General features: G+C 33.7%; 1 protein-coding gene across 4 annotated transcripts in view; it reads left to right on the forward strand.

Moving 5' to 3' along the window:
* LOC145677096 (uncharacterized) overlaps positions 1–19,962 on the forward strand; it is a 108,119-nt gene extending 88,157 nt beyond the window's left edge. For all 4 annotated transcript variants that reach the window (XM_081747764.1, XM_081747765.1, XM_081747769.1 and 1 more), the window contains one exon: positions 15,692–19,962. In XM_081747764.1, the coding sequence (XP_081603890.1) occupies positions 15,692–15,861 (170 nt within the window). In that variant the 3' untranslated portion in view covers positions 15,862–19,962. The remainder of the gene's footprint in view (positions 1–15,691) is intronic.
* Positions 19,963–20,244: the final 282 nt, after the last annotated feature.

Here is a 20,244-nt window from a genome sequence, read left to right on the forward strand (position 1 = left end):
TTGCATCCGCCGTACTCCCCGAACATTGCACCGTCTGATTATCACCTGTGCCATTCCTTGGACAATCACTTTAGAGAACACCAGTTAAAATCCCTAGTAGAGGTATTTGATACCTTCTTCGCTTCACGGCCTACCAATTTCTACCGCGATGGAGTCCATGGCCTTCCAGAACCTTGGCAGAAGGTCGTCGATGCTCATGGGGATTATTTTTGATCTTCTAGGTACACTCACGTCCAAAATGATTGTCGCATATCTATAAATGTCTTCTTGTAAGAAAATAATTTTATAATTAATTTGCAGGGTACTTTTAATACTAATACTATGCTTATAATCGGGAAATGAATATTTGTGGTAAATTTCATAGGAAAAGAATTATAAATACGAAAATTAAAATGAGTAAAACAAAATGTTGCTAAATGGACAAGAAAGTTTTATTTTCGTTTTATTGTTCTTATTTACTGCTCTTTTGACATGAAATTTGCCACATACATGTCACACATACTAACATTATAAGAAATATCGGGCGAATTCGTTATCAGATTATATTCCTACAACAATATATTTATAGACGTGCGACAATAATTTTGGACATGAAAAAATGAAATGAAATTTTTGAGTTTTATGTCCCACGGTTATGCCTGTTAGGCTAAAGGAGACGGTGATGATGAGTAATGAATGAAATGGTTGAATGAAGAAAGTGGGAGGAAACGGGATAACCCAGGGAAAACCTACGCACACGGCGTTTGTGCACCACAAAGTTCAATTGGCGGAGGCTGGGATCGAACCCGAGACCCCAAGCACCAGACGTGAACGCTCTACCACTGAGCCACCGCGGCCCCCTTTTGGACCAGTAGGTGGCATGTCGATATTCGAAAGTGGTGGGTGAAAAAGCGACTGAATTTTCTTGGTTACCTTTATACAATTTCCATTTTAGGTAGCAAATCCAAAATGTACAGAAAAGTTAACTTTTTTTAGGTTGTTTTGTATTTTCAAATTTTCCATGTAATGCAAATGAGTACAAGTGAATCTCCCCAAGCAAAATATTACTGTTAAGTAACAGTAACGAAAGCATCGAATAATAATAATAAACTCGGTCGTAGCATAGTACTTGACGAAAAGTTCAGTCCATTTCCATAGTATAATTAGTATTACTGTGTTCAACTAATAAGACTGTTTTCTCAGATGACTAACGCGGAAATTGTTACAAAGTCAAATATGCGAGAACCAAACAGCTTTAACGATTTTCTGAAGTTGTCTTCTCTCACTTTTTGATGCTTTGCTGCTACCGTCATCACTAGTGTTTGAATGAAGTAATAATGCTGAATATGATATTAAAACCTTTAGCCATGATTGGTTCATCCCTATTTCATTATTAAGTATTGCAAACGCAACGAACCAAAATTGGTGTGAGCTGTCGCCTAAATTCCTCTTTTCAAGAACTGCCGAAAGTGTACTTTAAATAGGAGTGGTTCGTAGCACTACTATGGAAAGATTGTGCTGTCTACAAGGTTGCCTATTATAAAATAATGTGCAGTAGTCTTCCCACCGTGTCATGAAATAGTCGCTCCATATGTAGTTTATGGTGAACCAGAATTTAAAAAGAAGAAAGGTTAGGTTAAAAAGAATTATGACTAGGAAATAATGGTAATTCTGCAATGTGTTGTGAGGCAATTGATGCTATTCCTTTCCTAAGGTTTCCACAGCAGAGTCTTGTTTTCGTGACATTTTCAGAATTTAGAAGCAATCCAACAAATATAGTTGTCCACCGATTCAAAAATTCACTGAAATCTGTGGGTTATGTTCATTGAACTGACGACATGACCAGTACTTTTAGCCTCTTCTTATCTACTTACCTCTTCCAGATTCCCATTCCAAGTAGAATCCAGAGATGAACAAACTAAGTCTACCAGCAGCAGCTGGCATTTTACATTCTCCTCAGTGCAAAAACTATTTAAATAAATCTTCTCATTAGATAAACGCTAGTAACACGACGGAAATGGACTGAGCTTGATCAAGCATTGTTAAACCACTGCAAATTACTATTATTATTCGATGAAGGTTTAGCCTCTTCCGTTGTCGTCGTTGGTTTGAAGTTTAACGTCGCTTTTAGCACCAAGGTTATATGAGACTTGAATCTACAGCTTAACATGCGATCCGAACCATTTGAGCTACCACCGAAAATCGAATTCAAGTCTACCACGCCAAACGGGTGTATGCTAAATATATAACTAGTACGAGTTCTGACTCGCTTTCACCTGTATTATTTAACCTGAGAACATATAGTGCATGTCGGGACAAACCATGAAGATTATAGAATATATTCTGGACTATTCTGAATATATAACTAAATACAGAAATCTAAATAAATGTCTGTAAATTTATATAAATATTCGGCAATATGTTATCTGGGCGCAAACGTTTCAAACTGTTTGGAATAGATGTAGAACTAACTATCTGTATGAGTAGATACGAGCATATGGTTTTTACTCATTGGACTTGGAAGAGGTGATGTGACATCAGATAAGATATTCTGCAATGTCAACACTAACTTCGAAACATCATTCAGCAATGGCTGGGTACATTGCGGAATGCGGGCCGATTTTTCATAATGACTCCGGTAGCTTCTGTGATCCTCTGAATGGGTTCCTCACGAGTGCCGAACTTAACTTGGTATACTAGATCATTTATTCAGTCTCCATAGCAAAGGCACACAAGATAAAAGAGGATTTAGGTCCTGTGAAGCTGGTGACCATTGAGTTGGGCCGTAACGTCCGGTCCACCAACCTGGGAAATACATAAAGTAATCTGTCGTGTGTTATACTGAGTGAGGTGGTTCCGCGTCTAATAGAATATCCGAACGTGAGGAGTGAGAGGTATGTTATAAAGTGCACATGGTAAAATATTAATTAGAAAGTTGAGATACTCATTTTCATCCAGAAGATGGTCAGCGATAGTCAGACCAATGTTCATGTCGTGAATAATTTCAAATCACACTAAAAAGTTCGTTGAAATAGACTTGTTAAATTGAGATGTTCATACTACTTGTATCAGGTGTGATTATTTCTGATACGGTCTATAGTAAATGTTGCTTTATCGGTAGAAAGACCCACCACAAGTGGCTGTGGTTAATTAATCATCCACTGACAAAACATTCTTCTCACTTCCGTATCTCCTTAGATTGAGCACTCACTGTCAATGATACGGATATATCTTCTCGTTTTTTAATATCCTCAGCATTACACATGTGATAGCTCAGCGACACTTGAGGCGATTCGTGTGGTGCTGTTGTTAGACTATATTGGATAGCAGTGCACATAACATTCTTTCGCTCCAACGCCACTCTGCGTTTTTTCTCGACAGTAACACTAGTACTTGGAACTTGACGCATGTTTCTGAGTACCGCAAAAACGCATGTAAAACTGCTGTCAAGAACAGGACATTCTAGGAAGCAGTTATTCTTGTACAGCTGCAATCTGTTCTCATTACGGAATTCATACTCAAAGACCTTGGCGTATTCTGCATTACTAAATAGTGACACCATTTCTACACTTCCACACCAAAGCATATGAGCTCTGTAGTTACGCACATCACCTACTCATACCTTATACGTCATCAGTACTACCATGGTTGCGCATATGCTCAGTTTGCGTGTAGGCTCTGATTAAGAATTTAGGGTCTTTACGGCATTAGCACTCGCCCTTGGTTTCTTTCGACGTTCTCTCTCTTGATGTATTTTTACTAGACGTGTGCAATAAACATCATTGACATTCTCACCACTTATACTTTCTTTCCTTTATGTGCCATTCCAAGGCATTGTTCTATTTCTTTTTTTAAAAAAAAAAAATCACTTCTTTGTATGTATGTATATATATATATATATATATATATATATATACATATATATATATATATATATATATAATAATAATAATAATAATATACAGACGTGTTCAAATTATTAGACTCAACATTCAGTTTCTGAATATTTTATGTTCTTACAATATTATGTGAGAAAATACGTTCAAACTTAGTCCAAATTGCCGCTTTGTTACTCTGTCCTATTTTCTAGTGGGTGTGGCACATGCTTTTCAATATCAATAAAACAAATGCGTACATGACATTCAAGTATAATTACTATACAGTGTATATATCCAAATTGGAAATAAAAAATGAAACGGAATAGTACAAGAAAATGATCTCTCACACAAAGATTAATATTACGTATGAAATCCCTTATTCTTTATTAAGTCTTTTATCCTTTGTGGCATGCTATGTACGAGTTTAGCACTTTTTGCCTTCAATTCAGCATCATGATACCACAAATTGTTGATCTTCTCGATCAATTACTGTTCGGCTGTAATGTGTTTCTTCTTTATCTTCTCCTTCGTGAAGCTCCAAAGGTTTTAAATTAGGTTCATATCAGGACTATTGCCCAGCCACAGAAGAACACTAATTTCGTTGTCCTCGAAGTATTTTGTCACAGCTTTGGTCCGGTGGTATGGAGCTCCATCATGCATAAAGATGAAGTGTGTATCAATAAACCAGACTGCAGTCTGGGGAAGCAGTTCTTCTTGAAGAACGTGTAGGTATTGGTCGTGCTTCATTGTTCCTTCTACTATATACAGTCTCCCAGGCCCGAAGACTGACATCACATCCCGGACATGACTGAAGTAGGATCCTTCACGATTTATTGGATATATTCAAACTTGAATTCCTTCCCAGGTCGACGGCGTACATATTGTGAACATTCATCAGACACAAAGAGACATGATTCATCACTGAAACACACTATTCTCAAATCAGCAGTTCAATGTTCTAGGCCTCTTGCCCATTCGACGCGCTTCTCTGCCGTGATTGGAGTAATTTTTGCTTTCTTTCTTGGCCTGAATGCTTTTATTCCCTCAAGCCAAAGAATCCTTTGAACATTTTCAGGCGAAATATCTACACCATACTCAGCAATTTTTATACTTAAGTCTCCAAAACTTGCTTTTCTGTTTTCCAGAACCAATCTTTTTAGTTTTCTGCTACCTCTTAGCGATAGCTGTGGTTTTCGCCCATACTTCCCAACCCTATTTTGCTGATAGATTTGCTTCTAGCTCATTGTAACGGAGATTTTTGCCCTACCATAACTCCACTAGCAATTTGTCGTTGTGTATATCTTCCTTCCGCCAGAAGTGTTTTGACAACTTCCACTTTACGCGAAGAAACGTCTGTGGCTTTTCTCATTATGCTGCGATTACAGGACTTCACAAAATTAAAGATTAATACACAAAACATGTCACGATTACTTTAAACTGGCCCATTCGAACTGTTGAACGCTTTGAATGTCGAACTGCTTAAGACTTCAACCACAATACTGTTGTTATATGAGATCGTTCTAATTCTAGGTTCTAATTTGGAGGTGTATAGCGGGAGGTACAATAATTAAATCTCATATATCAAACTTTTGAGCTTTAATAGAGTTAATTTTTAATGGGAATTTATGTGTTTGTGAATGGATTATCTTATGCACTTGGTAAGCCTAGCAGAAACAGATTTCTCTGACACATACCTGGTATGTTCTGATAAGAATGAAGCTTCCATTTCCATGCTATTGATTACTACTCAGCTCCGACCCTGATGTGGTTCTAGTTGCTGGCAAATTATTACCTCGGAGACAGAGTACTGATGACTAGTATTCCTTTACTAGCCATATAGTGGTTATGCCGAATACCCATTGTTTCGGCGGTGTTAAACTTGATAGGAGTCGTTATGTCCATGATGACGATAGATAGAGATACTGATCCAACTCCATGAACTACCGTCAAATGGGGTGAATAGAAACACATTTTTGGCTATATGAGAATATAAGTCTGGTAATGTTAAAGATTTCGCGTATCAGATTATTCCAAAAGAAAGGTCTTAATATGCTAATGAATTTCAGTAAACGTCATATTAATTTATCAACTCCTTTTTTCTTCACCTTGATTTTTCTTAATGTTTCTATTCACCCCTACCCATGGGGTGAATAGAAACAATTACTTTATTTTCATTGTTGTTTCTTTTATACTATTGGAAAGGTAAAAAAGAAACAGCGTATTTGTTGAAACGAACTATTTATTTGATACCTGCAAGATATTAGTTCAATAGGACCAGTATTACATAAGTTACAAACTTATAAAACAATACAATGCACAATATAGGTATAAACGACCATATAGTTTTGATGATATTTGAATAAGATTTAAACCACTGAAATCATCAGGGAAACTTATCATGAGTTGAGTTGATTTTGAGGTTTACGTCCCGTTCAGCAGCGAGGCTATATGAGACGTGGACCTACTGATTAACGTAGAATCAGAACTACATAAGCTCCCGCCGGGAATCGAACCCGGGTCTCCCACGCCAAAGGCGCGTACGCTAACCGCTTAGACACGAAGGGGCCCGAAAATTATCATATACTTAAAGCGTGCTGACGAACTCCTAATAAAACCCAACCGTTTCGTTCTGAAAATTTCATTGTTTATGTGCTCTCTTATAAAATACTCCCACATATGCATCATGTTCCCATTTTCGCACTTGGGTGCTGAATAGTCTAATCGAGTTTTAGCTTCTCATTTTACCACAGCAAAATCACCAGCTTTAGAAAACCATCATCTAGTTCGTGATCGTCTGGAATGTTGTCTTCTGGAGTGTTGTCTTTCTCCTCTTCCGACAATACAAAGGTAGGTTGAGTTTCGTTGTGATTTGATGAAAATGTATCATTTTCAAAAAACAAACCAAAACTCTTACCAGAAACATCTATTCGTACTCTCTTCTTCCCTTATTTAATTTTTTCATCTTCTCTCATGCTCCTGAGAAGAACCATAAGGGAACGGTTTAGAGTCTGAGATGACTTTTGCTGTTCTGTTTCTTCTCGTTCATTGTCTTTTCTTGGCAACATCCTCAGTATTTGGTCTCGACAAAGGGGAAAAATTCCACACTTTTCAAATCCAGCCCTGATATTTTCCTCCTTCAGTTTCACACTTTTTTTTCAGAAGACTTGGAAATTTGTTCTTAGAGATGGTTGATACATTCCTATCAGGTCCTTTTTTCTGCTCCTCAAGAATTTTCTACTCCTTGAGGAATTTCAAGAATTTCCCAAGAAGTGTTTCTATTCACCCCACTAATTAAAAATCATAACAATAACCCAGTAAAGTTAAATTTTGATTAAAAATAATTTACAAAAGGAAAACTTTTACTATGAACGTCAGTAAATGAAACAACAAACTACAAAATAGGCATATGTTCAAATGCAACAAATATGAAAATGTCATACTTACCAAGAAAGTTTAAGGAGCGCTAAAATACCGTGTAAGATTTCAGTAACACATTAATGCTACTGCCGTCTACCTCAGTGTTCCCAACTCAGTAAAACATTTTGTCTCTGCCCTGGACACTTTAGACGTATAAGACTATGTTAAGAAATTTCAGTTTTCTTAATTAATTTATCGTCCAGATAAATCCAAAACTAATTTGGGAGTTTTGTTTCTATTCACCCCCATGTTTCTATTCACCCCATTTGACGGTACCTAAACTGCATCAACTCCCGGATCTGTCGGAACCCTCCTTTTCTTGAAATTACCTAATCTTTTATATCAGGATCTTTGCTGAAGTTGATAATCTAATAGCTCGTGGACGTGACGTAAAGCCACATGCAGTAAGAAAGTATTCTGAGTCCAGGTTCCAGAAGTTCCAGAACAAATTTCGGAATTTAGGTAGAAAGAAGTATGTCTGTGCTAGCTTTTCGTAATGAGTTCAATTATGTAAGTAAAGCTGTCATAAGCCCATAAGACAAATTCACAGACATGATTGTATAACAGTTACATCGTGATCTAATTCTTCAGATACAATTGTTTACAAATGAACTTATTTTCGTATTTTCTTATTTCATGAACTAAAAATGATGATCAGATTTAACTTGAAAATAAAATCTAAGATTAGTACTGTCACAATATTTCAGATTGTAACTTGATAGAAACCACAATAACTGTCTACAACTGAAACACCACTTGCAGAATTTCCCCTCTCCCAGTACTGCCATCTGCTCTTCAACGGTGATATCACCACTTCAATTGTACAATAAACAAATGAAGGATCCTATATTGGTGGTTTAACCATTAAATTACATGTTCTAAAACTCCGAAATTAGGACTGTAACTTCAGAAGTTAAGTGTACAATTTAGTTCTTTTGAAGTTGCTATACTTCACAAAGGTCTTTTTCCAGAAGAAGTAGCTTTTTATACTGAGCACAGGATGTGAATTCAGTTTTTTGATGCGAAATTATCACTTTTAGATACGTATGCTTTAAGTTCCATGCCTGTGCGCTATTGGCTAATGAAAACCATGAGAAATGAATTATGAATTGTAAGATTATGGCAAATACACATCCCTGCCCTGGGCGGGGTTCTAACCTGCGAGTATCGTGTCATATTTTTATTAGCCTAGTGTATCAAACAACTCGACCATGATAGCCAGTTTTTAATTTAAGTAAAGAACACTGTTTGCTAATAGTGTATATGAAACATAGAAGTCTAAGAAAATCCTCGGAAAACAACAGTGAAATGAATTATACAGTAAACGATATCTGTTCTAGAAATATACATTTTATGTCTTTCCGAAATTACCATATTTCACATATGATTGCCAACTTTGGATAATTTAGCATGCATACCATGAAATTAAGTATGAATATGCTCATTATAAGCGAGGTAAGTATAAAGTGGGTAATTATTTAATAACTTTCATTCTTGATTGAAAAAAGTGTTTATAACTTCATCTTGTTGAAACAACTAATATAAATTTTCTTATATTCGAATTTATCACTTTAATTTTCCCTTCCATCTAATTATTATTTTAAATATTTTTGCATTTCATAATATTGACTTTGCTTTTAATATTAACCGGAAAAATGTATATCCTATTAGGATTAGATCCTTCATCACCTTAGTTGGAAAGCAATTCTCAGAAGTAATTCTGGGTAGGTCCAAATTCTTAATCAAGAAATATTCAAGATAAAAGTGGATTAAGAAGAAATCAAAGGAAAAAGAAACCTATAAAAATACTTTTGCTTTGGTAAACATGATTATTTATATTTTGAAATAAGAACGCAAATATAGACCAGAGACTATAGTTTTATTGCATCTTTCATGTGGGAAAATTCTGCTAATAACTGTAGAAGATAAAGTCCAGAAAGAACTACTACAGGGAAAGATGAAGAAAAGTGATCTTTTAACCCTTTGAGGATCAATAAATGAAATCAATTTAAATCCTTTATACTTTATTCGAAAAACGAATCTCAATACCGTACAAATTCTTATTTACGGTACTGTAAAATATATTTTTACTGTAAAAGACTAAAAAAAAAACTTCTACAAATGTTTGGTGGTTACATACTGTAACTACTGCGACGTAAGCATTTTTAGAGAAGTTATTTATTGTAATCCAAATTGAAACAGTTCTTACTTTTGTCGTGCTAGTCCAACTTCAAATGTTGTACAAACCATTTTGTACGATGAGGATTCCTTTCTAATGTTGTATGGAACAAACCTTCATAACCACTTCCTTCTTGGAATGTTTGAAATTTTTGTCATACCTCAGTCCTGGGGCAACATACGGTTTGAACTTGTTGGGTAAATAAAAATACAGTAATAATAATAATAATAATAACGATTGACTGATTGATGTTTTCTTTGCATCAGTATGGCTGGTGACTAATGACAATCTAAATTTATTAGGCTTGTTTTGTTATATGCTAGGTTGTTTTTCTAAGCTTTTTTTTTTTTTTTTTTTTTTTTTTTTTTTTTTTTTTTTTAACGCTTCAGCACAATTTATTATTTTCTGTCTCTACTGTTACAGTAACTATTGTGTTCGGCGGCACTTACATTGTTTTCTACAGCGAGTGTTCAATTCTTGTAGCTTGGACTGTTTTTCCAATCTCAAGAATTTCATTAGGATTTGTGTTGAAAGCTTTGAATTTACACAGTTTCTGAGTATCTTTCAAATTTGTATAATAAACAATGAGTTCATAGAATTTGTCTTCAAACAAACAGCCCAATGTTTCAATAGGATCTTTCTTCTTATATGATTTATTGGATCCAGGGTTACCATAGAATTCACTGATGTATGTAGGTACTTCGTCTTGCCACGCACTATTTCTTCTGCCCTCACCTAGTCTTCTGTAACAACTTTACGAAACATACTTGTGACTTCATTATTATCTTATATAACAAACGCATTCTAATGTAGTCCAGGAATATCTAGAGATTCTCACTTACTTGGAATAGATAGTCACTTGGAATGTCTTCCAAAAACTGCAGATTTTGATTTTAATCGAGCCACTGCCAAGCTCGTAAGATTAACAAATATCCATAAAAAGCCTTCAGAGCAAGAATAACCATGTTACGTAAAGTGTGTATGTAGTGTGCATATTATACTAATGGTTTCAAACTGAAACCACCTACATTTGCACGTAAAATTCCATGCACTTTAATGATAAAATTACACGTATAACATCAATAAAATAAGTTGAATAATAATTTAATTTACTCCCTGAAAATCCACCGAACAATTCAAAAATAATAATCGATCGAACTCAATAAGCAAGTTCAAAAACCATTACGCGCCACATGGTATACAAAATGCCTAAAATTCAAAGAAACAGCTGTGAATCCAGCTGGCTACAATTTCCACAACAAATAAAAACACTATGCATGAAGTGTTGATGGTTCAAATATGAAACTACTGGGCCACAAAAAGAAAACTGCAATTTAAAAGGTGAATTGAAGCCACTTGAGCGGAAAGGGTTAAAATAGTAGTCGTGTTAAAAGTTGAAAAAGTGATTTTGCACAATCTTCATCTGAATCCTTCACCTATGATCTAGTCCCAAAGCCGATAGTGGCAATTGTTAGATCGTCTACTTCCAGAATTTTTTACTTTCTTTTTTCACATCTAAACATCCTCGTAATATTTCATGTTCCGTCTGTGTCAAAAGGAGTAACAAAAAGAAATTGGGGGAAAAGAAGAAAGTACATGAGGATAGTTAGGAACTGTGAAGCGAACCAACATTCAAGCAGAGTGAATGAAAGGTGGGCTGTCACTTCGTAATTTTAGTACCTGAAAGGAAGAAAAATAACAGCAAATATGGCGCCTGTGAAGTACCCCATAATTTCGGATTTCAGCTAAAGGATGTTAGACTCCGCCAATCATTTTATTTTGTTGAAGTAGCAAATATTTTGTAGTTCTTTTTATGTAGTGCGTAAAGAAAGTTGGATGATGCAAATCAACTTTGAGTTAGTGTACATATTTTTGTACTTGAGGTTAGAATAGTCCTCTTTGGAACTACTTTCGTCAAAAACCATTACTTATTTTCGTGTATTTTGCAATTCATGGATCGAATATCTTCTCAAATAACTTAAAGTGTACAATACTGTTACATATTAGATTATACTTTCGTTCACCATTATGTTAACAGTTGGCAACACTGCATTACTTACAGTATTGATGATAATGCTTTCGATAGCCTCTATAATGTGTATGATGTTACTAAAATTTCTTAAAGATTGTTTAAATACGTTTGTAGTTATTTGTATTTGTCTTAAATTGTTACCATTGTCTGCACTTTTCCCAAATCTTTGTTGTGACATAACTTCATTATTTATGCCCATTAGAAGCTAAAACTTTGTAATATATATAACTTTCGAAGCCAATATCTAAATCTCTTTTGAGAATATACAAAACCATTTTTTATAGTTGGAAAATATTCCTGGTTCTTTAATTTTGCTAGAAAATGTGAGTAGTATTATCTTCACATTACTCGTCAGTGGGTGAAACTCTCCAGGAAGGGGCAGTAAATGCGAATTCGACAGCCTTAGGAACTCCTGAAAAATCGCCAATACTTCATTATCATTTATGATGAACTTGCTAAATCCAGGTACTATAAAATTTCAAGAACTCTTCCAAAGTTGTATCCAAGTAAGATTTAACTGTGCTTACAGTGGTTTCTTGCCGTCAATGAAGAGCACAAACCGTTAATCTAGTAAAAATTGCTATTATTCCCGTAGAAAATGGGCTGATATTTCTCTATGGAGACTCGACGATAGAAAGAGACTTTTCAGTCAATGAACCACTACTGGCGAATACGCATGGAAAGACAGATTGCAAAAAGATATATTCGAAAGAAAGTACAAGAGATATAAGGACATTCAAGCGTACATTGATGGCTTATGTGAAAGATGTCACACCTTCCTTCACCTTCATACCTGTAAATTAGCACATTTACAAGTTCATGGCTACAATTGCACTGTATCACATGCAATGGTGAGAAATCTTTAAGCAACGTTCCTCGTAGAACGCATGACGTTTCATTTTCAAACCAGAGACGCTTTATCTTTTCCCTTTAGATAAATAAAAAGTTTAAGCAGTATTTCATGTAGTGTATATTACATTAGGTACGACAAACAATCCATGTGCTTTATTAATAGGAAAAAAACTAGATAGTTTGTGTTGATGTTTCGTTGTGTCGTGCCTATTATAAATGCCGTCCGTTATATTCATAGTCAAACTTCATAACCTCCGGTTTGCATATCTTTCTCAGCGAGATACTTTCTGCACCTAATAAGAATTTTCAATGATAATGTGAGATTTTAATGTGTATTTCAAATTATGGCTTTGTAATATATCGTTTTAGCCTTCCTGATATTTTTTAAAGTTTTTTTTTTCTGTTGTGGTTTTCTGGAACACACTTTTTAGCCTTGGTGATATTTTTAGAAGTTACTTTTCTCTGTATTTATATGATATTTTGTGGAATATATTTTTTTATCTGTTTCGATAATTTAGTCTGTATTAAGGTCTCCAATTAATATTGAGAAGCCTCACAAAGTGAAAAAAAAAACTACTTCATTGGAAAAGATACGAAAGAATCGTACATAAACTGAAACTTATGAAGTCATTTGTGAATATAACGACACTTACTTAAACATGATAAAAGGTAATATGAGGACAAGAAATTAAGAATATTTATTCATTATATAAACATGAAATTTCCAAATTAATGCCTTGCATTAATCCAGATAACAAGCAGAAAGGAATATTTTGAATTATTTCACACACGCATTGATAATCTTTCTTCCATATATTGTAAATGAAACAAATTTTAATAGATTTGGGATAAAATTCTTGAGAGTCTCAAGAATGGGAAAGAAACCAATCAGAATTGTATTGTATGTATTTTCAATTTTTATCATATATATATTCGTAAGCTGGACATTTTAATTATTGGAATTTAGATGTAAAATATATGACACATCTTGTGAATATTAACTCAGACACACTATTACATTCTAGATTAGTTGTCAGTGTTATTAGTTAAATCATATATCAGGACTTCTAAAAAAGTATTGAGCCTTTTGTACACGAGATGGCGTTAGTGTCCCAAATCTCAGTGTATGAGTCGCAGCGGGTCAGGCCAAACATCATTTGATAGCTGACAATTAAAGCTACTAGATGTACAAAAAGGTTGGGATTATTGTTATCAGACGTAAGGTATCACGTCGTGAAGAAGAGTGAACTTTCCGCCAAAGGGCGCTACATTTTACAATTTTATTTCCATAAAGGTGTAACAGCTTCACAAGCTCTTGAAGAAATTTGTGCTGTTTATGTCCATAATCGTTATCAACAACCAATAGCCAAAATGGCTCAGTCGTTTTCATTTTGGAAATTTCGGAGATGCTCCTCACAGTGCGCGATTAATCACAGAAAAAAATGGACGAGACCCTAGGAAAAGTCGAGCAAGACCGACATGTAGACAATCATGATATTGCCAAGGACCTAAACATACACTACCAAACAGTGTTATACCATTTGAAGAAAACTGGCTACAAAAAATTCAATGTTTGAAACCATATAATCAAACTCGAAACATTTACTTGATCGAATTTCCATGTGCGAATCTGTAATTAAACTAACGACTTTGATCCATTTCTGAAGCAGGTGATTACGAGTGATGAAAATTTGTTAACCTACGACATCAATGTGCGAAAAAGATCATAGTCCAAGCGAAGGGACGCTACACAATTTGTGGCAGTGCCCTCACTGTGGCCCAGGAAGATTATGTTGTGAGTGGTGGAATTGGAAGGGTATCGTGCATTACAAGCTGCTGCCGCCAAGCAGAACGATAAACTTTGACCTGTACTGTCAAGAATTAGCACGAGTGCACCTATCTATTCAAAAGAAACGACCGGAAGTAGTCACATTGTCAACTCCAAACTATCTTTAGCGATCCATCAGAAATTGAGTGAGAACTTGGCTGGGAGATTTTAATGCATTCACTATATAGTCCTGATCTAACATCGTTAGACTTTCATTTGTTTAAGTCTCTGATAAAGTTCACTGAATGGTGTTAAGTTAATTTCAAAAGAGGCCTGTGTGTCACAATTTTTTGATCAGAAACCACAGAAGTTTACAGCAAGGATATTTTGGTATTATCGAAAAAAAATCTTAAGAAGTCGTCAAACAAAATGGTTCATATGTGATTTCATAACATTGTTTTCAAATCCCAATAAATGTATTCTCAATTTTGTCCTCTGAAAGGTTAATACTTTTTAGATAACCTTATTTTTCATAACCTAATACTTCTGTATTATTACAGATTACGAATTTTGAGAGATATCCATCTAAAGAGTGTTCAAGGAGGTAGCTCTTAATTACTTAACTGACCTATGAAAACTTCTATATAGTTCCTTACAAATATTATGAATTCATAGATAGGAAACAGGTAATATGTCAAGATATTCAAATATAGGTTTACAAGAAGTCTCAGGTTTACTTTCTGTCATATACCTATCTTTTGTTAATAAAAATACTGCTGACCTTTAATATATAGTTCAAATACGGAAAAAATCTCCATTTCAATGTTATTATTATTATTATTATACTGGTTTTACGTACCAACTAGCTCACTCAAAAAAAAAAAAAAAACTGATTCATAACTCCAATTTTGAATGTTAAGAAGAAATAAATTTGAGTTTAATTTGCTTAAAACTACTTTACAACCAAATCTTTCTGTTTTTTTTTTTTTTTTTTGTTTTGTTTTGTTTGTTTGTTTGTTTTTTGTTTGTTTTTGTGTGTGTGTGTGTGTGTGTTTGAGAGAGAGAGAGAGAGAGAGAGTAGGTGGGTGGGTGGGTGTTACAAGGGCGTTCAATATATAGTATATACAGCGTGTTTGAAAACAACACCGACAACGTTTGGGAGGTGATTTCTGACATCAAGATAAGAAAAAAAGTATAGACCAACCTGGATGCACAAATGCTTCCTTTCTGAGTTACAGGCTGTCAAATGAACTTCAAAGGTCCATAGCTTAGGAACTAGTATGTGCCCTATCCAAATATCCAATATATATTGAGGAAGGTAGAGTGAAAAGTAGCTGAAGTATTTGGTAGACACCATTTCACAATTTTCATTCATATATAGAGTGGCCCAAAAGTAGGTAGTGCCCACTGCGCTGCATTCGTTTTATTTTCAGATTTTTTCTCTCATGTTACTTTATTTGAAGTATTGTAAGATTCATTTGTTGAGGATTATGCATGAGATATATTGTATTTAATGGAATTTCTTTTCGTATTTGTTAATTTCTATACTTCATTAGAATTCTTGAGTCTTTATCTTGACTTTACAGATAATGAGAATCCATTGGATCTGGATCTTAATGAAGTCGAAGGTGAACGAGACGACGATGATAATGATGCTATTCCTTTGGATGGTGGGAAAGGAGACAATATCGACCAAATGGCCAAAAACTTCCAGGAAGAGGACGCTAATGGCCGAATTGCTGCGAAACAAGTCTGATTTTTTTTATAAAGAATGTGTATTTTCTTTTTCTCCTCAACATGCCCTCAATTATTCTATTTATAGAATTGTGCGAAAATAATTTATTTATATTATTTTGTATTGATTTCATAAACACATTGTCGTGTTATAGTACATACAATGTCTGATATTATGTACCATTGTAAATTCTTTTGTGACATTTAAATTATCGTTTATGTGGAGCTTCCATTTATTTTTACGATTTTTACATCTTGACTCACACATTTTTCCTAAATTTAATCACATGCAATGAAAAATATCAAAATATTTATGATTTTGGTTTATTGTGATTTTACATACTTCAGAACGTTTTAATACTTTTGTTTGGTATGTGTTTGAAGATACTCATATAATTTTGATTTTGATGAACGTGGTAGAAAATACACGCCTTTTTTGTTAGGGAGACTAAATAGAAAGAGTAACGCTGAAACTGGGTGTAGAAATCGACGTATTGTAACTTAACAAGAATATATGTTGGGTACTTAAGTCATATATAGAAAGAGGGGGAAGCCAATAGTATCAAATATCCTCGTTAAATAATACTGTTATTTTCTAGTGAAAAATTACAAGATATTCAAATACTAATTTTCCAATAAGGATGGCAATGGCGTTCACATTCAAGTTAGCCTAATCTTTATATTTTAAACTTAAACAGATTCTTTTTCATTGAGAGTATCGTAGGAGATAGCGAGGCATGGGGAACTCTCAATAAGTTTCCAAATCATGTGGATACGATACATTACTCGTACTTATCCTGTGCTTCTTGTTTAGCTAACCACACACAAATAATGCTGAAGTGCGATTTTCATTTTTTTAAAATTCAAATCTAATGCAGTTCACTCTCTCGCCAATCCGACCATTTTTTACACAAAGGGGTGTGTCAATTTTTACACATTGTTGGTGTGAAGTTACAGCACTGTTTTAATGATAATTACATATAAAAGGAAAGTGAAAAATAGAAAAGAAACTGTTTTTACGAGCGGATCAATGAGGCTGTAGTGTACATGCATTATATTTAATTTAATTTGTCATGTGTTTAAATTTTAAAGATAAAGCTTTTCTTTTTTTATACTTTAAACTGTTTTTAAAAATCCTGGATTGTAGATACTTAAGCGTCTACGTATGCACTGAGATCCACTGATTAGATTTTTTTAAGTAGGATTAGCTACGGTTACTTACTACAATTTCTGACAAAAGAGAATTCAACTTTTCTAGCCAGTATTTGAATATAAGACTAATAGTTTAATGAAACGGTATCCATAGTGCAATGCTACCTCCGAAATGAGCTGTGCATAAATATAAATAATTGCTTTAGTCTTCATTAAAAACGAAGTAAAATAAGTATATGGCATGCGAGTCTAATTAAAGCGTAGTTGCTTATTCATATCCATAGTTCTGACAAAGAAATATATGAAGTTTTTTCCCTTTTCAACTCGTAACTGAAGTATAACAAATTGTCATTCTGTAAAAGAATATTTGATATTAACTATGAAGAAAGAGTATTTTGTCATTTAACTTGCATACAATGCTATTTAAATAATAGTTTTTCGTTAATTTTATAATTTTCTAATTTTTTTTTTTTTTTTTTTTTTTTTTTTTTTTTTTTTTTTTTTTAATGTGGAAATAATTAAACTGTACTAATTCGGTAGTACAATAACGAAATATCTGTTGTTGCAATCTTAAGTTTTACTCAGCTTCACTTTTTTCCCCACTAGTGCAAAATTAATATTAAATCAGTATTTTGAATTGTTCAGTTTGAGTTAATACAAATCAATTTAAGTTTCTAAATGATGATGTTTTTTCGTTTTATCTTTGTTTGGACTGACGGATTATTCATTTATCGATTGACCACTTTAGAGATATATTTCTGTATATTGTTCAATTTTCTTTTCCTACTTCCAGGAAAGAAATTAAAGTATGGGTACTTATTCTTTCTTCAGGATTTACAAGCATAATTATCTGATCGTAGTATTACAGTTATTTATCCCTTCTTGCTATAATTAGGGAAATGATCGACTTTTCATTTGAAACACTGAAGTCATATATATACTCACTTGCGATCCTATTCCTTCCACTAAGCGAGGCCTAATTGTTCTTCGGTAGTTACCTCGAACATGCATAATATATTCTTCTAGCATACAGTATATATGTTAGAAAGTTTATACATATTAAAAAGTGAACAACAACAGTTACTAATTATCTTATAATTACTGTCTTTCTTGTTTTGATCCTTATGTGAGTGATATATTTAATATATCTTTGTTAAATTGCATTTAACAACCTATTCGAAGGGCTATTATTCGTGAAAATTCAACTAGTGTATCATAGGAATGTATTAGAACTCAAAGAACTGACAAATATTAAAAAAGAGAAGAGAAAAGAAGCTCACTAACCTAGTCATAGAAATGAATTTTCCGAATGTTGCAATGTATTTAGCTGGAGTGAGAAAATACTACTTCGTATATAGACGTTGTCGTCTTTCTTCATATGTTTCTTATGATTTTAGGTGATCATCAGTACTTTTTTTTTCTTTCTTTATATTTAGGCAGCTTTAAATCTTAAAACGTATTTTCATATCCCAGAATTCAACAAATAAATTCCGACGACGTTTGGGAGGTGATTCCTGACACCAAAATAAGACGAAAAGTATAGACTAATCTGGGTGCACAAATGCTTCCTTTCGGAGTTATAGCCTGCCGAAAACATGAAAAAATTAACTTTAAAGGTCCATAGCTCCAAAACTATGGAACCTACCGTAGTCGGGTGAAGACTACTTAGGAACTAATATGTGCTCTATCCAAAAATACATGTTTCAGAATCCTAAGGTACTCACTTTGTTGCGGAAGTACTGCAGGATTCTGAAGTATGAATTTTTGGGAAGAACACATATTAGTTCCGTAGTAAAATCTTGACCCGACTACGGTAGGCCCTATAATTTTGGAGCTGTGGACCTTTAAAGTTCATTTTTTCACGTTTTCGCAGCCCATAATTCCGAAAAGAAGCATTTGTGCACCCAGATTGGTCTATACGTTTTGTCTTATCTTGGTGTCAGGAATCACGTTGTCGGTGTTGTTTTGAAACACTATATACATACATATATATATATATATATATATATATATATATATATATATATATATATATATATATATATATATATATATATATATATATATATGTAACAAAAATGTACTTGAGAAGGTGGTTGATTTTGTGGTAAGAACATTCTGAATAACACTCCACTTTCTCCTTGTCTGTGTCGTCATTTAGGATTATTTATGTTCATGTGAAAAGTGGTAGGCGAGAAATATATTTTTCTTTACGGGTGGTGTTTTGGTTTGTTGTGTATATATATGTACAAGATTTTTTTTTGTCATCTATGTTACATTATGCATATATTATTTTAATACCAATTTCAAAAGCATACTGATATTTTGCACGTGGGCCGTGAAGTACCTGTTGTTATCACAAAGAAGTGACGTGAGGGTTGTATTTTTATTTTAAGGGACCTCAAATGGTATTGGTTGTAGTTTATATGTGGAGGACGTAAGTTACGTTAATTTTGCATTGTGAAACTTAATATCAGTGGTAGTATGATATATGCATTTGAAATAACGAAATAGAATGCCTATTATTTGATCATGATAATGTATATTTAATGTGACAAATGAGTGATAGTGAATTTGTATGTAACTTTTTGTGTAAATATATGAATAAGGTATGAGTGGTGTTGGTTGTGTGTTTATGAATACTAGAATAATGTTACGTTATTTGATTTTTTTGTCAATTATGGAATTACCGAGTATCAAATCAGAAATATAAAACAAAATGGTATTATATTTCATTGTGCTTGCTGGTGACTAGAATCATGTCTGAAAATGGTATGCAAAAGCTTCCTTTAGATACATGTCCAATTGGCAATGTTGAATGTGCCATGTGTATATTACATGTTATGCAGTTTGTATACTTTTAGGATATTAGCCTTAATAGTAAATTATTTGGAGTTCCATATAAAGAATCAGTACCTGCCCAGCTATATTTTATATCAAATAATAAAATGAAATAAAACTTAAACTGAAATATTATTTTTTAATTTAAAACCATATGTTTATCGTGCATAATGAAGAAACATTTTAAAATATTTCTTCTACTTAATGAATTGGAATAAATTTTAAGAGGTGATGTACTCGAGAAAGAGGGGGGGGGTTAGGAAAATTTCAATTTCTCAGCTGTTATTACATGTACATCTTTGACACTTTTCCTGTAGTTATAAGTGGCTCCATAATCTCCTTCTGTGGAGTAGTGTATAGCTGCTGGTGTATAGTGGTGTATGCAACCCGAATTGCACATCATTGGAGTTGA

The sequence above is a fragment of the Thermobia domestica genome, chromosome 2 (assembly GCF_964235325.1).
Source record: "Thermobia domestica chromosome 2, izTheDome1.hap1.1, whole genome shotgun sequence".
In the NCBI taxonomy this organism is placed as follows: Eukaryota; Metazoa; Arthropoda; class Insecta; order Zygentoma; family Lepismatidae; genus Thermobia; species Thermobia domestica.